At 38.2% G+C, this 19,824-nt stretch overlaps 1 protein-coding gene across 1 annotated transcript in view; it reads left to right on the top strand.

The window, feature by feature from the left end:
• Window positions 1–19,824, top strand: part of LOC139468535 (netrin receptor UNC5C-like) — a 421,042-nt gene that overhangs the window by 340,296 nt on the left and 60,922 nt on the right. Inside the window, exon 6 of the mRNA XM_071250571.1 lies at window positions 13,260–13,634. Coding sequence (XP_071106672.1) covers window positions 13,260–13,634 — 375 coding nt within the window. The remainder of the gene's footprint in view (window positions 1–13,259; window positions 13,635–19,824) is intronic.

The following is a 19,824-nucleotide window of genomic DNA, read 5'->3' as shown; positions in this document are numbered from 1 at the left end:
ATGAGTTTATTTCATGTATTTTTGGGGCTTTGTCCATTTGTCATGTAGGTTTTTGGACAGTGGGGTAGCCTTGTGGTTATAGCATTTGCTCATCACATAGAAGACCCAGATTCCCCAAATTGGTACAATGTGTGAAGCCCATTTCGATTTCTGGTGTTCCCCATTGTAATATTGCAGGGATACCACTAAAAGGGGGTAAAACCATACTCACTCACTCATGTAGGTTTTGATGTGCTTCATAATTAGCTCAGTAGATATTATGAATAACATCAAACACTGAACCAATATGTGACTGAATCTGAACTCGGATAAACAGTGAGAGTAAGCTGACACTGAGGATGTGCACCTACCATCTATAATGCCCATGATGATCCAATCATATAGGGTACCATGGTATTGTCACCTATAACATTCGCAAATATGACATTGCTTTCATATTGACAGAACCGATCTAGATCGAGGAGCTAGTTACATAGTGCACGCTGTAGGTGTCAGTTGTGATTAGCACTTGACGAGAATTATAGGAGAAATATTGCATCATGGCTGGAGAGGCATTAGCATGTTTCGATTACATCGCCCCATTTATCTGGTTTATTAAGCATGGAAATGGATGCACATTATCAGAAAGGGCCATGAAACATTTAGATGACCACAAATCTGTTTGTGAACAGCAGAGGTCAATATTCGGCCAAAGCCCTATGAATTATTCTAAATGATAATAATTATGGCTTAATACTGACGTTAAATGGCTTGCAACATGTACGCGTTCAGTTAGATGCTACATATACTGACAAGTTGCAGTCCCACTTAAATATTCATGAGTTTTCTTGGGAGATTTACCAAACCGTGAGTTTGAAAAGCGTAATAGCCCCATAATGTCCATATGCTTTAATAAACACACAATAAAATATCTCCATAAATGGGGAAAAGATCATCATATTATTCACATAGAAATCCCGGGATTTGTGTTACGAGAAAAGTGACCCGTTTATGTTTAGGCATTCACTCTTTGATGTATGTTTATAGTTCTGTACTAAAACATCCCCGAAAAAGGCTTTTAGAGTCTGGATGTCATTCTACTGCTGAAATGTGTAGAAAGATCACTTGAGCTGGAGAGCTGTTTTTTGAGTTTAATATATCTGTGATTACTATGGACATTCAGGTATGTTTACAAAGCTTTTCAGTTGACAGAACAGTTTGTACATAATTGTTCATATAGTGCATATTTTATTGATTTGTAAATATCTTACCTTTTCCTATAAATAAAATGTACATTTTATGTACTCCTTTACAAGACGGATGTCTGTAGGTTAGTCATAACAACTTGTAAAGACAATCCCTCAGCTGGTGTGAAGAAACTACGGTGTGATTCACAAAGCATTTTTATGACTTGGTCTTTTCAATTATGCAGAAGGGCTTGACAGTTCTGCCTGGGATGTACATTGCTTTGTGGGAGACAGTTTAGGTGACATATATCCAAAATGGCCGCCAGTTATGGTGGATCCCTGCAGTTTCACAGGAGGGCAATGTTGGTGGTACTTGCAAGGATGGAAGTGTTTTAGTTCCCTACTGAAACTGATTTATTAGATCAACACAGCAGTGCATAATGTTGCTAGAAACTATTTCAGTCACACTCTGTCTTTGTCACAAATCCGATGTCTTTCCAACGTGGACTGGTAAAATTCAAAATGGCTGCCACCTACTGTTTCACAGCCCCTGAAGTTGACCCTCTTCAGCATGAGATAATACCTATATTAGAAGCTTCAGCTTACCCCATGTAGATATTAATTGAGAATCCAGCTGTACACTATCAAGACTTCTGCCATAGAGATTGGTCCAGCATATTTCAAATGGACCATATCAGTTTGTGGAAATAATTATCAGAGCATGTGTGCTCTTATGATAACCGTATAATCAGATATTTGAATGCTTCTTAAATGATCTGTTAATAGGCAAAGCTAGGAATGTTTCATCACTATAAACCTGCTTTATTAAAGCTGGATGAAAAGAGAAGGAAAAGATAAAATGAAGCATAGTGTAAAGATGAAGATAATGATACAGTACATGGGACAACTGCTTCTGATTGCTGCAGTGTTAATTGACAAACATGATGTAGCGAATGCGTTAAGGAGGTCCAACTGTGCTAAAAAGGTGGCACTGACTTGGTTCTGTCTTTCAACAGGATTTTGAGATCGTAGATATTTGGAGGAATATGTGTATCATCTATTCTTATGAAAGCAAAAAATCCCCTGAAACAGGTGACTGTGCAAGATTAGGTCGTGTTCCTTGATACTCGGGTCAGATTCATCTTGTGAGGTAGTTCACTGGGAGAAGCAGCTTAAAAGTAATTGAAGACCTTTTCTCTTAGCTTTAAAAACAGCTGTCACTGAAATGTGAAAAAAATATGTATCCATTATTAGGAAGGGAAGATTTAGCCACAAAAGTACACTGCCTAAAACATGACTGACAACTTGTGGGGATCGATAGTGATGTTGTAATGTGCCAGATGTATGATTCTTGTACACTGACCCATGAAGGTGTATTGTACAATAAAGTCAATTCTTTTCTATACAGACATGACAGCGGGACATTGAAAATTGGCAAACTTGTTTTGAGTAGTCTATACATAGATTAGATAAGATAATATATATTGCAAAAAAGAATTCCATTATGGAACAGGTGCAATATTTCTAATGACAATCCTTATGATTCATACATACATATATGAAATATAAAATTTTAAAAATACTTTTCCTTTTCAGTGTTTTAGTATGGTTGAGTTTGTTCCCATTGAGTATCTTCTATGGCATCCTCTGTATCTAGACGTTTAATATTGAGGTATCTATGGCATCTATGTTTCTTCAGTGTACTCATCTGTATGGTCCTCAGTTAATTACAAACACCCCAGGAAGTGGAGCGGACAAACCTTTCATCACTTCATATTTAAATGATAAGCTATCAGTAATGGACTATGACAGGTCCAGCTGGGACCTTGATATAAATCACTGACCAATGTCCAGCAGGAGGTCTTGCTGGATGAAATGGAGTATTTCCCTTAATTGACACGGTAAACAAACTAAATATGGCATCCTCCTTATGGCCTAGTCTCCAAATACTAAACATCCACTGTACCGTGGTTCTGGTTAATAATATTGCAATTTAAGAACCTGTTTATGATATTGGGAGTATTAAAGTTAGAGCCTTAGACAGATGGTCAGGTCTCTGGTCCATGTTGAAACAAGCAGCAAGGTGCTTCAGTGTGACCCTGCTTAAGAGGCCTACTTGCAAAGATGGGATGAGGTCAAGTGACCATCTGAATGGACATTCTTCATTGTCCTGTTCATTGCTTTACTGACACAGTTGGGGGAGATGTTAGTCAAATAGCAATCACAAGAATGATTTTGAAACTTCTGATTGTTACACTTGATATTTTTACAATTAAAATATTTTTTAGGACTTTTGATATTTTTGGTATTGATACTAAACAGCCACAAATGAAAGTGTTCCTTAATCATACGTCAAGACTTACGATTAACACAGATACATATTTTGAAAACAAAGTCTCTTTTCGCATTTCATGATAGAATTGTCGGCGCCCTTTGAATTATGCGAGAATAAACAACAGGTTTTGGTAAATGGCAAATAATTGAAGCAGCATGTCTAAAATTGATACAGATTCACCCAGGTCTTCAATTGGTTGTAATTTAGGCCAATCATGTATCGGTTTACAGCTAATGATGGGGATATATCCCATATGACCTGAATGGCCTGTTTGTGCCCAATCAGAATTGTATGATACTGTATCACTCAGTGCATAATCATCCATATCCCACATTAACCTTTCCTCAGATTCTGGTGGAGCCAGCCCCAATAGCTTTCTGTGAATGTAACCAGCATGTTTTATTCCCTTTTATACATTGTGACATTTACTGTACAACTATTCAGAACCTTTCAAATTATTGTCTACGAAGTTCAAAGATGTGGTGACATTTTCATCCAATAAGAGAATTAATCCATTAAAGCTAACAAATGATGTGAATTTTAGGATGAAAACACTGCGTTAGGGTTAAACTGTTATAAGGAAAACCTTTTAAGAAAGTTCTGTCATAAAAACTTGCTGAAAGATTATCAGTTTTTAGGAGTACATTACCTGGAGAAGACAAGTGTTGAAGAAAATATGTTCTGCAAGGGTATGGTATAGGATTGATGCATTGAGGATGGATAGCTTTTCTCTTTGAGGTTCATAAATCATCGTTATTATTTGACAGTTGTCAGGTTTCGAATATCGTGGGGTGATCACACTCCTCTTCACCAATGTTTTCAAGATGACAGATTTGTCAGGTGTAATGGTGGGTCTCCACAACATAGGGCTGTTTGACTGTTGAAAGCATTGTGTATTTATCTTGTTTGGTTTCTAACTAACCATGGTACCCATATATTCACTGCCTGTCTGTGTATTTTCTCAGATGGCAAAATTGCCTGAATTTAGTGGATAATTGGCTGCCTACCACAGCCATCTCTGTCAGTGTGTCATGGATTTGTTTGGAACAGAACACTCTTGTTCCATATTTGGAATAGTAAACAGATGATGCTTCCCTACCACTAATTAACTGTGATTTTTGTTCATGGACTCTGTTGATATTTCCTTTAAAATTAGTAGACAGAGAAAACACTGTGCTGTTCTCTTCCTGTGATGTATGTTGTGATGAATAGGTGATGTGAACTGGGGTCTGACATCACGTAGAAGATTATTACTCTTATTTAGCAACATGCATGCATGGATGTGTTATATGTTGTGTGTGAATGTTTTATTTATGTACTTATTTTGGGTGATTTGTTTTAATGGGGAGAATACTTCTGTGACGAGTCATAGTGAATAATCCATCCTCTTCAACAAAGAATTTAAGGCTTGAATGGACAGGAGGTAAAATATTCAGGTGTGTTTTAGGGAATTACCAGTTGAGGGCAAGTTGTCACTGCATCCCTGTGTAATCTTGATGTCACATGACCTCTTGCCACACACACTAGGGGACAGCCTTTATCACAGAGTACGGGGCCATGCAATGATGGATTCTACCGTCATTCAACTAGTTTCAAGTCATATATTACCTTTTGTCAGTTTGACAGCCCCAGGTTCAGGGGAAATCCTCTTCAGTCTTGTAATCTTCCTTTTCAAGATCATATTGTTACTTAAGATTTATTTTAAATTTGAAAAAAAGGTTCAAGAGTTGTTTGCAATAGTCTTTCATAATCATAGACTGGGTGTTAGAATGGGGATAGGGTATTGTCTATAAATCAAATTTGATTTTAGGATATACAGTACTTAACAGATGTGGGACAGGGATGTTTGGGTGATATTAGAGTAATCATTCGAGAAGTTAGCTCTGAATTTGGAATATAAACTCTCTGACGTTATGCCAAATTAACTACAAATTTATTAGCAATTTCCGCCGACTGCCAATAGACTGCCAATATTCAAGACGCGTCTTTAAGTAGGAATTATTTTATATGACTTCCTGGGTGAAAATTGTCAGATGCTATCATCTAGACAACTAACTTCTTTTGATGTTGCAAAACGTTTCTGCAAACATTTAGGTGCCAGACTTAGAGTACTTTAAACGTCAAATAAGGAGCCAGATTCCTAATTAAATGTTTTGATTAATTACCTATGCATGGTGATGGAGCCAGCTTGTAATAAAAGTGTCACATCGGAGTTATCAGTGGGAGTTACACACACTATTCAGACATACACGACTATTTGGAATGATGAAATGTTCCTCAGACTCAGGACAGGTAAAGAGAACATTAGATTATTTTGACATCTGAAGGAATTTAGAACTTTTCATTTTGACAATTTTAGAAACATTCCCTGCCTGGGATTATAAATGTCTCTTTTTGCAGCTCTGAAATGTATTTCAAGTTTCATTGCGAATAATGAAATGAAATAAATATTTATTTAGCTTCTTTCTTAGAGCAAAGAAAGCCTCCACCAAATGTCATTGGGTTCTTTGTTTCAAATGCTAGGGAATTTCATAGGCCCTAGCAATTTCTTTTTTCATTTCATACATTGTTGTCTGGTGGTATGTGCGGCCCTATACATCAAATTCATGGTATTCCAATAGTTTTCACCAAATATTTTGCCCTTTGAAATAGCATGAATCCTGGTTCAGTGTAGCTTGAAGCAGAGGTCAAGGTGTCATCAAGGTCATGCCATGTACCGACTTTGTTTACATGAGGCTGTTTCCCAACCCTGCTCTTTCCCCCTTGTCCAGGCAAATATTTGCACCTCTCTGCCAACATGGCAGCTACAATATCATTTGCGGAAAGCTCTCGCATTGCTACGAAAACCTCAACATTGTCGCGAGATATGTGGTGACAGTGAAGCTGATATTTGTACCGCTTGTACTATTTAGAATGCCTAGTCTTTTGATTACCATGAACTGATGCCATAAACCAGATATTTCCGCTCTTTGGATAATATTGTTCATAGCATGACTGCAATTATAAAGAACACCTCCGTTTATTCATCATACATCTGCAGTTTATGGATGAGAAAAACCGAATGAAAGACGACACAGTCAAGGCTGAAAATGACAAGCTTCAGTTTGCGTAGTTGATTAGTCATGTTTTGTAGCAATTTCACGCTCTGAGCAGGGGTCACATGACAGGTTACTCGGGGACAGACAGATAGTTTTGACACAGCAAGATGACCACCAGACCATATTGTCCTTGCTAGTGTACCTAGCTTTTCATCTCACTCGGAGAGAAGGTAATAAAACTTGTGAAATGACCAACTGCCATGGGTTGACAGCTGATGATGAATAGGCGTATATAGCAGTGTTCATTTCACGTCCCAGTCAGGAGGCATTATTCTCAGAACATGTTCCTGTCATTGAGATCATGTCTTGTCTTGACCAAGGATGAAGGGATGACTAACGTCCATCTTGGCCTCATCATTTCCGTGGTTTAGGGGTTCAGTGTCACTGCCTTATTAGCAAGGATATTATTTTTTTCCACTTTTCTTAATAGATTTTCTAAATTGATACTTTTGTCTCCTCTGCAATGACTTGATAGTGGAGGCAGATCATTATGAATGAAGTTTGTGATTAATCATTTGATATTTTTGGTATTATTTGAGTTGAATGGAAAAGGGAAATTAATTGAATTAGGGTTAACTTGTTAATTAAACTTTTTATCTGTTACTTAATATACAAGAAAGTTGAACACATTTGTCATTTATATCGCTTTTGTTTCTCTCCAATTAGATTGATATTGTACATTTTCATGGGTGACGCTGATTTTTCATAAATTGTAAATTTTAATATCTTGGAGTAAAATATCAACTCAAATACACTTTGTGAAAGATTTCAGACAGACAAGCAAAAATCTAATCAATTAAATGTGGTAATATCAGAGGCCCAAAGAAGGTTTTAAAAAGTTTATTAAAACCAATCCACTTTCATCGATAACAAGTGTTTCTCATCACCTCAATCATCGGACTCTAGTTGATGTGGGAACAAAAAAAAATAGATGATATTGAAAAAAAGTTGGTTTTAATGAAATAGGAATTTGAATTCCTTCAGATATCCGTTTTATTGACACAGGAATGAGCGTTGTGTGGAGATGGGCCTATGACTCACTGAGGTGATGGATTCTTCTTTTCCGATCTTGCCTCAACTTTTGTCAGGATGCAAATACATTTTTTGCCCTTTTTCAGAAATACAGATAAAAAGCATTATCTTTTCCACTGGAAGTCTAAAGCAGGAAAGGACAAATTGTCGTTATTTAGTCGTTATGGTAACTATAACGGTGGTTCCAAATGTCTGGGTTGATATGGATTGTGCACAAAGGTATGTGTTTACATTGGTGGAATTAATAATCTTAAATTCCCTCGTTTATGACGGTTGCAAGCCATAAAAGATAACTTTTGTGAGAAAAAAATAGTGACTTTCCTAAAATACACCAAATGTTGGATCAGTGCCAAGAAAACTGATCATAGATATATAAATCGTGATTTACTTATCAAATATACAAATTATAAAAAATATATTTATTTCAAGTGTAACAAGGCCATGATTCAGTGTTTCAAGGGACAACAGCATGATGAATTGAATATTAATAGACCTTAGGCTGATCATTAAAAATGTCTTTAAATTTTTTATCTTTCATCAGATAAGAATAACAAGCTTTCTTGGGAAATGAACGTCAGACATTTTAATCCGCGGAGACGAAAAGTCTTTTTACAGTAGTCGACTGTTTCATGCGTGTCAGTCATGTAGGTTATATCTCCCCTTGGGCTATAGACATACAGAATGTGCAGTATAAATACCATCATATTGATGTCTGCATAAACCTCCATGTGACATGTACAACTTTGTGCCACCCCATGTGGATAAGTTATACAGCTTCGGGGCAGAACAATGATAGGGTCATATATCCGACATGCATTCTCAATAAACCCACATGCTCAAATTCCTTTAATTTTCAAACTGTTTTTATTATCTTTGTCTGAAAAGCTTTCAAAACAGATTGTGTTCTATCCTGGAATTTTAAATAGAGAAAAATGTGGGATATTTGAATAAACCTTTTTAAGAAAACTCAATTGAAATTCAGTAACCTTGCACGAACTTGAGAATGGCCTCACACAACCCATGTCCAAATTGTGGGAAAAAATGCTGGAATGGTGTACAGAGTATTAATCAAGAGCTGAAGCAAGTATGGTTGTTGAACACCGGGTTCAACAAGCCAATTTATGGAGGACCACCTTCTCCCCCAGAAGATTTATGGCTGACCGAAAGCTTGTTCAGGCCAACCATAATGGGTGTTTTGCTGATAAAATCTGAATTTGAGACATGAGGGTCCGACTTGACTACCTAGTGGCAAGTTGGTCCATGTTGTAAATCTTCAAATTTGTCTTGAAATCTTTATCAAAGTCTCTTTCTTTACCTAGAGCCTCTCCAGCTAATCTAATTACCCCAACACCAATAAATTAGTTGTACTGGTTTCAAGGGCGCCTCTTGGGTAGGAGAGTTGGGAGGGGGAGGGCTTCCTGAAGGTTGAGTACAGCAACTCATGCTGGCCATCAGGGACCGTGTGCTTACATCAGGGAAGTGGAATGTCATCTGAAATATATGATGTTCCCATAACAGTATTCTACTTGAGAGGAATCCTAAGAGCTTTAACTCATGCTATAGAAATATGCTGAACACATGGCTCATGTCTGTGTAATAACTGCACTGTGATTGTTAACAGAATGTTACTGCTTAGAACTTATTGATGTGATAAATAAAACTTAGTTAATGAAGTGTTTTGATTGGTTTGACCAAGTTGTAGCACATGATGAATTTGACCAAGTTATTGTAGCACATGAGGAATTTGACCAAGTTGTAGCACATGATGAATTGGACCAAGTTGTAGCACATGATGAATATGACCAAGTTGTAGCACATGATGAATTTGACAAAGTTGTAGCACATGATGAATATGACCAAGTTGTAGCACATGATGAATTTGACCAAGTTGTAGCACATGATGAATTTGACAAAGTTGTAGCACATGATGAATTGGACCAACTTATTGTAGCACATGATGAATATGACCAAGTTGTAGCACATGATGAATATGACCAAGTTGTAGCACATGATGAATTGGACCAACTTATTGTAGCACATGATGAATATGACCAAGTTGTAGCACATGATGAATTGGACCAACTTATTGTAGCACATGATGAATTTGACCAAGTTGTAGCACCTGATGAATTTGGCCAAGTTGTAGCCCATGATGAATTTGACCAAGTTATTGTAGCAATGTGATGAATTTGACACACCTCTGAACACATCATGATTTTTGTTTCCATAGGCCTTGGATACTTTCTTTTTTTCTGTGTTTCTTCGAAAAAATGGGATGGAAACTTACAAAATTAGCCGAGCGATATCTTGCTATCTTGTACAGTTTGACGTTGCCACTTTTCATTACCCCACAAAATGAGTTTTAAATTCCTGTTTTACAAGCAGCAGTCAAGCAACACAAGTGAGCAATGCTGTCTTTATGTATACATGGTGAGGGCCTTGTAGTACTCTCTGAGAAACTGTTCTGATATAGGTACTAGCTAAAGTAGCGTTGTTGATGAGGACCTTGGCTGAATGTCCATCTGTTACTGTGAAAGCCAATCCGACTCAAATGGTGTTTACAGTTCTACTACACTATACACCTATTTAGGGGCGTGTCTGTTTGGGGGATCTGTCGGTGAGCTGATAATTCCTGCTAGTTATCACCGAGACCTCCAGGTTCAACATAGTTGGTCAGATAAAACATCCAACTCAGGGCTAGTTGGGCACCTTGTGTTGAAACCAGGGGTCTGTTTGTGATCACCTGTTGGTGTATTTACTCTGGGTAGTTTGTGAGTGTTGCCGGACCTCTCCTTTCCCCAAGAATGTAACGATTTATACTTATTGTGTTTTCTTTGTCAGGTATATTTGACATATACTGATATACACACTCCCTTGATTGTTTTAATTTCTGTGTGGATGGTTTAACAAAACGACAAACATCAGGCGGTATGGGAAGAATTTGGGGCGAGTGTGTTACTCCTCAACATGTAAGATTCTTCACGGAGGAATTCTTAGAAGATCAAGAAAATATATGGGGATTTCAGTCTTGATTTTACAATATGCTTTGTAAAGAAAGTGATAAAATGTGAGAATTTCAGTTACACACAGTCTCTCAAAGAATGGACTAGACATGGTTAATTGTAAACCATTTTGCAAGATTCCAGTTTTACTTTGGCAAGGGCGTTTGGGTAGTCTAGTGGTAAAAGCGTTCACTCATCACACCAAAGGTCGGGTTCGATTCCCCACATGGGTACAATGTGTGAAGCCCATTTCTGGTGTCCCCTGCTGAGATATTGCTGGAATATTGCAAAAGCGGTGTAAAACCATACTCACTCACTCACTTTCGACATCAATCTCACATATTGTTTAATATTTTGTACCATCATCATGGTTCATATTTTACACAGAGACATCCTGTTTCCACCTACGTAACAAAAGTATGAGAATTCTGTGAAAACCCCAACAGCAATAATGCCATGTAAAAAAGGACCCCTCGATGAAAGATTTCAGTTATCAACAACACACGTCAATTTCACCCTGTACCTCAGCTGACATGATGATGTCCATAGACATGTCTGTGTGGAGATGTGCATGTCAGATATGACTGACGGTAGGAAGCAAAGTTGCTGTACAATGCAGGCCCCATATAGACCTGGTATCTTCAGGTTATCGCTGTACTTCAAAGGTTACCCACTGCCTTAAGGGGGATTTGTTGAGATTTTTGCTGATAGCTTCTGATAATGTCTGATCTGTCCTCTGCCTTGTACATTGCGGTCACTGAGCTCTTGTAGATTACAGCCATCCATTGTTGTATTAGGCATTAATGTATCAAGCTGGGGAGATCACTGTTTTCAAAATGATGCAGGCCAACTATTTGTTAATACAACATAATGGTGTATTGTGGTTCAGTGGCATACAGGTGTGTGAACTATGAGATATGGGGTGGTAATTATTTCATAAAAACTAGTGTTTATTGTCCAGAATAAATAGTGTACTTAAAACGAGAAATTTTGTAAGCTGTATGCATGTTTTATAAAAATTACTCATCATCATTTACCCATAAATCATCAGAAAAAATATTTTTCTTTAGAAAGACTCAATGTTCATTTCCAAATCAGGAAGGTAATGGAATGGTTTTTAAAGCAAATGTGTGGAAATGGTTGTCAATATCACTTACAATGAAATAGACATCACATGATCAATATCACTGTGACAGTGTCATTATCTACTGAAGGTGGTACTGGCTGTTATTACACATGTGAATTACAAATGATATCTCCTGGCCAAGTTATGACCGTTACTCATCACTGGACGATGACGAGCTGGCGGCTGTAATTAATGAGGGAGGACTGTCATTAAAATTAACACTGAAACCAGAAATGGGTTAATAAGTTCACGATAGGCCAAGCGGAAATGAAACATCTGTTTCAAAAGATTGATATTCAGATAGATGTTTGTTGTTGATCCAGCTTTTAGTGAGGTATGGCAGCTACATTACAAAACTATTAGTAGTCATGTTGTGATATTCATTTAATTAAAAAAGATAATTGATAACCATATTAGAATATTTGTGGTACAGATAATTGTTTTATCATGTTATGCAGAATTGAGTGGAATGAAATGTAAATTTATTTTTCAATTTTTCGGGGGCAGATTTCCATGAGTGAGTCGAGGTTTGTCTGAGTATTGAAATAGATTTAGTATTGAATGTGTCACTCTGCCATTGGGGATTGTATTGTGGGTGTCATGAAATCGCTATTAATCTATACAGTCTATTGATAAAAACACTGAATGCTATTCCTGGAGGTTACGAGAAATAGAGCCTTTTCATTAAGCAAAAGTGGTTACGTAGACTCCAGTGTGGAGTCCAGCTATTTCAATAATGGGATGACCGCAGGGTTGGACAAATATGTAATTAGTGACAGATTATACAGGTTGTATATTTCACCTGGTGTCCAGGTAAATTGTGCAGGTCATTTTCAGTTCAGGTGTTAATTAATACACCTTGACCTCAGGTAAATACAGGTACTATACTCCAAATCATGTTATGTGAGATTGTCATTGTGCATGCTAATTGTTGTTGATTTATCGAACAGAAATGACAGATGTTATTGATTTGTGAAATTTACTCAGACAGGATGCATTGAAATTGTATATTATCATTCCATTCTGTTTAACAAGATTAGGATGGTGATTTACATTGAGAAATCTGAAACATGTATGAGCTTACAATGTGTCCATTTCCTTTGACTATTTCTCTCGAACTGCATAATAGATTGAACTGAAATATATATGGTGTTCCTCATGATACAGTTTCTGAAATCAAGTCATAAAATTTTAATAATTTAGAGCAAATAAAATGTGGCTATTGTTGATTTTGCTCCAGTTGAAAAAAAAATATAAAATGTTTTTTTGGCACTAAAGTTTATGTTGTTAGTTGTTAGTTAGTACTTAGTTGTAATATGATTTTTTATGAACTACACTAATAAGTGTATGATTAGTGTGTAATTATACAGAAATCCATCTTTCTTCATCAACATATAAATGCTGTGTGAGATAGGTGAGCTACAGAGACTAAGTTGTATTTTTTATTTCCTACATTGTCTATCATCAATTTACTAAACGCCTTATATTTTGTATTTTCAGGTGACTTTGTTGCCATAGGAAGCAGCGATCCACTAGCACAGGGGCCGCCAGTGTTTAAGCAGGAGCCAGAGCCCAACTATTATGTGATGAAAAATAAACCTGTTACAATTACATGTAAAGCAACACCGGCAATTCAAATAACATTCAAGTGTGCTGGTGCCGATGTATCAGCTAAACAACAGACTAATTTAAAACTTGTTGATCAAGTGACTGCGATTAAGACATTGCAGTCTAGCATCAAAGTCTCCAGGGAAGAGGTAGAGGAATACTATGGCTCGGATGGATATCTGTGTCAGTGTTTTGCATGGAATACCGTTCCCGGATTCAGTGCACCCAAGTCCATGGAGAGTAGGAAGGGCCTTGTTGAAGTGGCATGTAAGTACCGATTTTAAGCAAATATACCACAATACATTTATGAGTGGCGGGTGCTGCTTGAAGAGCGGAACATGCTTACCCTTTTTGTGAACACCTGGTGTCATCACTGATTTTCAATGGAATCTATTTCGAAGATAATCGTGACTGATTATTCTCTGGCATTGATATTTTATATTCATAAGTAAAATGACAAACACGTACATGATAAGAGACGTTTCTTAAGTATCAACCAGTTTGATATTTAATTCTTTTTAATTTTTTAATTTTTTTACAGATTTTGAATAAATTGTTCTTTGATTCAAACTCAGAACAGTACAAGCTTTCAAATGAATACCCACATGAGATGGGTTTTTGAATAATAAAATATTTTGAACATTTTGGTTATTTGTACAATTCAAAGGTTATGTGTTGGTTACTCCTATATGTTTCTTTCTGTGCCTGTTTTGCTGGCATTGTATGTGAAGCTGAACCAGAAGCCAGTGCAGACTCTCTGTGGATTAAGATTGGGCTGATAGTCGTGGTAGACTAGGAAGTAGGAATGCCTCTCTATCTGATGCCGTGTTTGTTGTCTCAGGGGAAATAATGAACCTGGGGACACTGCTAGAGGTAACCGTCATGGTCCTGGCGGAAGTGCATCCAGATCACATGTTGTGATATGTCATTCAGTATCCGGGAAATTGTGGGACTGACACTGAAGCTGGATACGCAAATGTGATGGTTCTGATTCAGGTTGCAAGTAGTGTGTAATGAATATTAGGGTGATGTGTGTCAAACGGGAGGAAAGTATGCTTCATGTGTTATAGTCATGATAGCTTTGGTCGGACTGTTGTAAATAAACACAAGACCATTTCCATAATAAGAAATGTCTACCAAAAGCACAGGCCATTGTACGATTCCAACTATATCATATACAAAATGTCAAAGCATGAAGGATCAGTCTTGATTAAATTGTGAAACAGATTCCATTGGACGTATTATGCGAGATAGTGGAGAAAATTGTATGAATGAATTGAATCACTGAAAATCAGTGATGACACCAGGTGTTTTGAAGCATGTGTTTATGAATCACTATCAAATAGAGATATCAGGTGTTCGTGAAACATGCAGTTTGGGCGTCACTCATGTCTACTATTGCTCAATCTAGTTCTTTCCCAACACCAGTGTTTGAAATAATACAAAATACCAGGCTGCCATCAGGACCCACAGACTTAAGTAGCCCCAAGCCCTGACTAAACTTTTCAGGTCCTCATTAAAAAAAATGCAGGTTATTGTGACAAATAAATCGAGACGCAAAATTACTGCAGGCCATAAGGACTCATTCAAATTTTTAACTACGGGCCCGACACACGATCTACCTCCCACGGGCCTACGGGCAAGCGCTTATTTTGACCACTGCCCGACACCCATCTCTGTGGTGAAATCATTAGAATCTATCATTTGTCTCACATGAACACAACACATGTACACTCACTCACACACAGAATGAGTTGTCCCATGTCTTGTGAGTCTTCCATGCACACATTATGCATCACAGCATTTCACACATCTATCACACATCTATCACACATCTATCACACAAAGTTATAAATGACACATTGTCTTACATATTTCACACACTCATGTTTTACGTCTCTGAATGTAAAACCCTGACGAATATTTTTGAAGCAACACGATCAGAAATTTTATACGATATTTATCAGCTGTGCATGTATCATGTACTGGGGTATGATATATATACATGTTGCAACCTTTCACTTGACCCACATAGAATACCTACATTCTTACTCCAAGCATTGTTACTTTGTTGCCATTCCGGCACCCACCTATACACAGTGCTGACATGCCCAGTAAACTCCTCACCTGCATACACACAGTACCAGCAGAAACATCAAAATGGTTCATGATGGATACAATTGTTGAAGGTATTTCCTATTGGTCACACTTCTCCAGGAATCTGTAGGAGTTCTACTGCCTTCGTTGTCAAGGGGAGAATAGCGAACATGATAAAGAGATGTGGCTATTTTGAATCGGTCCATTAAATGCTGTCAGAATGGTTTGTTGCAGCACATGGCACAGAGTACAGCTGTCATGGAGAATTCTCCGACCCTGATGTGCAGAATATGATGTATATTGACAATCTTCATGTACCAAATACAGAAAATATGTGTTCATGCTTTCTGTCTGAGCGACCCCAGAACATTCCTGGAAATAGTAAAACATTTATAAATATGAAACGTCGGGGACAAAGAATATCCACCCTTGATTATCTGCCAGAACAGATTCCATTGGGGACAAAATGCAAAATATTGGTAAAATTCATGTAAATGGTTCACTGAAAATCAGTGATGACACCAGGGCCCACTTGCAAAAAAGCGATCTTAGTGCTAAGATGATCGTAACTCCCATACTTTAACATAGGCTTACAATAGCTGTAGCGCTAAGATCGCTTTGTGCAAGTGGGCCCAGGTGTTTGCCAAAAGTGTAAGCATGCCCTACCATTAGCACCCACCACTCACACAAACCCCAAAAGAGGATATTCAGAAATGTAATTAGTGAAATCAAGTTTACATGGTTGAGAAAATTGCCAAATAGAAATGAGAGTAACCTTGAACTTTTTCTTTCATTCTCTGGATATTTATGTTTGTCTATAAAACATAGCTTTGTAAACATTTCCAACATTTGAAAAATACCCAGGGAAATTACATAGTTAACATTGGAGGGTAATTTGAACCATAACATGCTTGTTTGGACCAGAATGAAAAGCTGATAAAAAGGATTTGAAATTGATCATGTTAAAACATGAATGAAACAGAGAAACCCCAGTTGTGTTTTTCTCTTCAACAACTTTCTGTAGGTCCTCCTAATGTTTCTCTGTCTTGAGACAAAGATAGTTTAGTGTTTGCCTGGCTGAAAATCTTGGAGGTCTCCAAGTCAAGACCTTTGAAGATTGGGAAAAGATGTGCCAGGTTTTGGCAATGGCTCAGTCTTGATTATCTGTCAGTGAAGTGTGAAAGGTGGTGGAAGATTACTCATGACTAGGTTAAATCAGCCAGAAAAAAACCAGCCTCATTTTGCCTGAGTTTCACTCTCCCTTTATTAACTGCTCACTTCATTTTGTACCACTTCACAAATATTTCATTAATTTGTTTCAATTGGCTGGTGAAGAATAGCTTGCTAGTGGATTCATCCCTCCTCCCTCCGTCCATTGAAGACCACTCTCTGTTTTAAGCCCATTCATTTATTCAGTCTGTCTTTCAGTACAAACTTCAGTGAGGGAATCAGTGCATCAATCTGTAAATATGAAATTGAGTTCCAGCCTGTCATGGTGTGACGAAAAACTCCCCTCAGTTTGATATGTGAGTCAGTGGTATTCCTTTCTTTTGTTTCTGGTTTATTTACTTCAGTCAGTACTTAGAAACATTTAAAGTAAGTTGTAGACAAAACCTGGTGAACTCTTTCATACTCTCTAACTTGATTTGACATGCCTTTCAAACATCCATACATTGAAGGTTTTTGTCTTCTTGGAGCTATTCTGGCTTCCTAATATATCAGGCTGTTCTCCCTGAGTTTTCTTCTTGTATCTCAGCAGATTGCCAAATCCATCTTGTTAGACAGAAACAAAGTTCCCAGACATGCCGCTGACTTATAAACCTCTCCTCAGCCTCTGGCATCCGTGACATTTTGATTAAAAGACCCTGTTGGATGTTGGATAAATAAAATTAAAGGAAAATTGACTGCTTATCCCATTGATTTATCCGAGTGTGGTTTGACACTAGTGGATTCCCTGAAAGTGACTTCTGCCCCTTTTTCCAATAGCTTCTGTGAACACTACAAGTGTATTGCGATTGTTCTGCCAAGAATTGACACAGACACGACCAATCAGTTGACTGTTTCAATAAATCTACAGTGACTCAATGATTCTGAGACAAAGTACTCAACCATATTACTGGGTATTTGTTTCAATTGACAAATTGATCAACGAGGAAATCACGACCACTACTGCACGAACCTCCGCGTATCTGTGGACTTCGATTGCAACGTCTGTCATGAGATTCAGCCGACACCGAAAGAAGTGTTTCAAATCTGTTGAGATCTGTTGGCTTCTTTAACGGATCTTTCCCTCAAGTCGATGAGCACAATCCTCGCCTGTTGATTGCCACAGCTCTGAAACACTCCGTATGATGGAATGTCTGTTTTCCTAACTCTATTTGCCGATTTAACTTCCTCAAGTATCACATGGAATTTGTATCGATCCTGGCAGGAAGATTGGCAGAATCAAAGGCCAAGTAATCGGATGTTTATGTAAGTATAAGAGGTAAACGGCAGCTCTGGACAAGGGGCGGATCAGGGATTATAGGCAAATCGATCAGACTGTGGGTATTGTTATGGATAAAGTGGAGTCTTCTCAATGATCAATTTCCTCAACAGTCTTCTGCCTAATTTAATCGGCTCACAAGCCCAAGGCAGCAGAGACTGCAATGAAGGTGTAGCGTTGGTTGTGGAGGGCTGTGTCCATGCCAGGCTTGTAGAGCCCTATGTACACTCGATATGTCAGTGTTTGAGCAAGAAAAGGCAAACCAAATTATATCGTGTGTTGGTGCATCTGATTCCTTGATTACAGTGCATCGCTGGAATTGGAATGAAACTTCAGAGAATATAGGGATTTGGTGGAGGAGGACTGGGTAACATTATAGGGTCGGTAGTTCATGGTTTGATTATATACCTTGCTTCTGTTTCAACCTTGGTCCTGGGGCCTGGCTGTAGATTCCAGGTCATTACACCTATTTAGATCGGGGCTCAGGGCAACAGGTCCCTAGAATGATGCATGCTGATATTCTGTATCTCTGGTTCTGACTCAGAAACAGGATTTCAGCTAAAGCATTAGTGGACTTTTGTAACTTGCTGAAACAGACATGGACTGATGTGGTCATAAATTCATGCTTCTTTGTGTGGGAGATTGATTGCTTTGCTCTGTTGTATGCTTGATTTGCTTTCTTGATTGTTCAGGGAGAGACTCATCAATATGATTTTGCAGACAGTGTTCTTGGAGCTGAGATTCATTCTCGGGGTTGTCTTACACCCTTGTCATAGTCACTCGCATATTCTTCCTCTCCACCTAAATTGTCAACTACCCAACTGAACTGTTAGCCCATCTGTCAACATACAAGACCACACCTCACCCTCTATGTGTCACAGTCCTTTTCAAACCAGTTTCAGAGATGCCCATCCTTAGCTTATAATGTTTATAAACTGCCACCTCCCTACCTATGAGTTGGGTAGTTGACATGCACAGTCAGCTACCCACAAACCTGCTTGCATCCCTCTCTACCCTACCCTACCTACCTCACTGACGTGTGAAGATCCAGGGTAGAATAGGTCTTCAGCAACCCATGCTTGCCATAAAAGGGGACTATGTTTGTCTTAAGAGGCGAATAACAGGATCAGGTGGCTAAGCTTGCTGACTTGGTTGATGCATGTCATTGTATCCCAATTGGGTGGATCGGTGCTCATGATGTCAATCACTGGATTTTCTGGTCCAGACTCGATTACAGTCCGCTGTAATATAGCTGGAATATTGTTGAGTGCGGCATTTAACAACAAACAAACACTACCTCCTATCCACTTGCCTTCCTTTCTAGCCACTAGCCCATGTTTCTATCCGCTTCCCTACCCATCTACCCCTTCCCTGTTTATCTGCCCATCCACTTCTCTAGCCATACACCCCTGCTCCACCTGCCTAGCAACGCCACCCCACTCCACCATCAACCTGCTCGCTCCTCCTTCCCAGCATGCCGTGCATGTGACGCACGTCCTCGCCCTCCATTCTATCCACTAATCACTGGGAGTTATCACCTTCTTGGTCCAGTAATCTCCAGCAAGTCACACAATAATTGATTGTCTCCAGCCATCCATTCCTGCGGATATTTCCCATGGTGGTTGTCTTTATGGTCAGATGTATATGGAAATGACTTGTTTCTCATCTGAATTCCCATAAAATAAGTCCAAATTTATTGATAATCCTTCAGAAAGTACACATCAGAGATCATCACAGAAACACATTAATTCCTTTATGATTTATATGCCCGGTGGGACATGCCACCACATTATATCTTCCCAATGTCCATTGTCAGCACAAGTCAATGTGTTCTCCAGAGAGTACAACATTTGTTAATACCTGATGTTTAAAAAA

Source organism: Haliotis cracherodii, unplaced genomic scaffold, assembly GCF_022045235.1.
Source record: "Haliotis cracherodii isolate W230 unplaced genomic scaffold, xgHalCrac1.p SCAF_2, whole genome shotgun sequence".
Lineage (NCBI taxonomy): Eukaryota > Metazoa > Mollusca > Gastropoda > Lepetellida > Haliotidae > Haliotis > Haliotis cracherodii.
The sequence above is the reverse complement of the archived record's forward strand: the minus strand, read 5'-3'. Positions and strand labels throughout refer to the sequence as shown.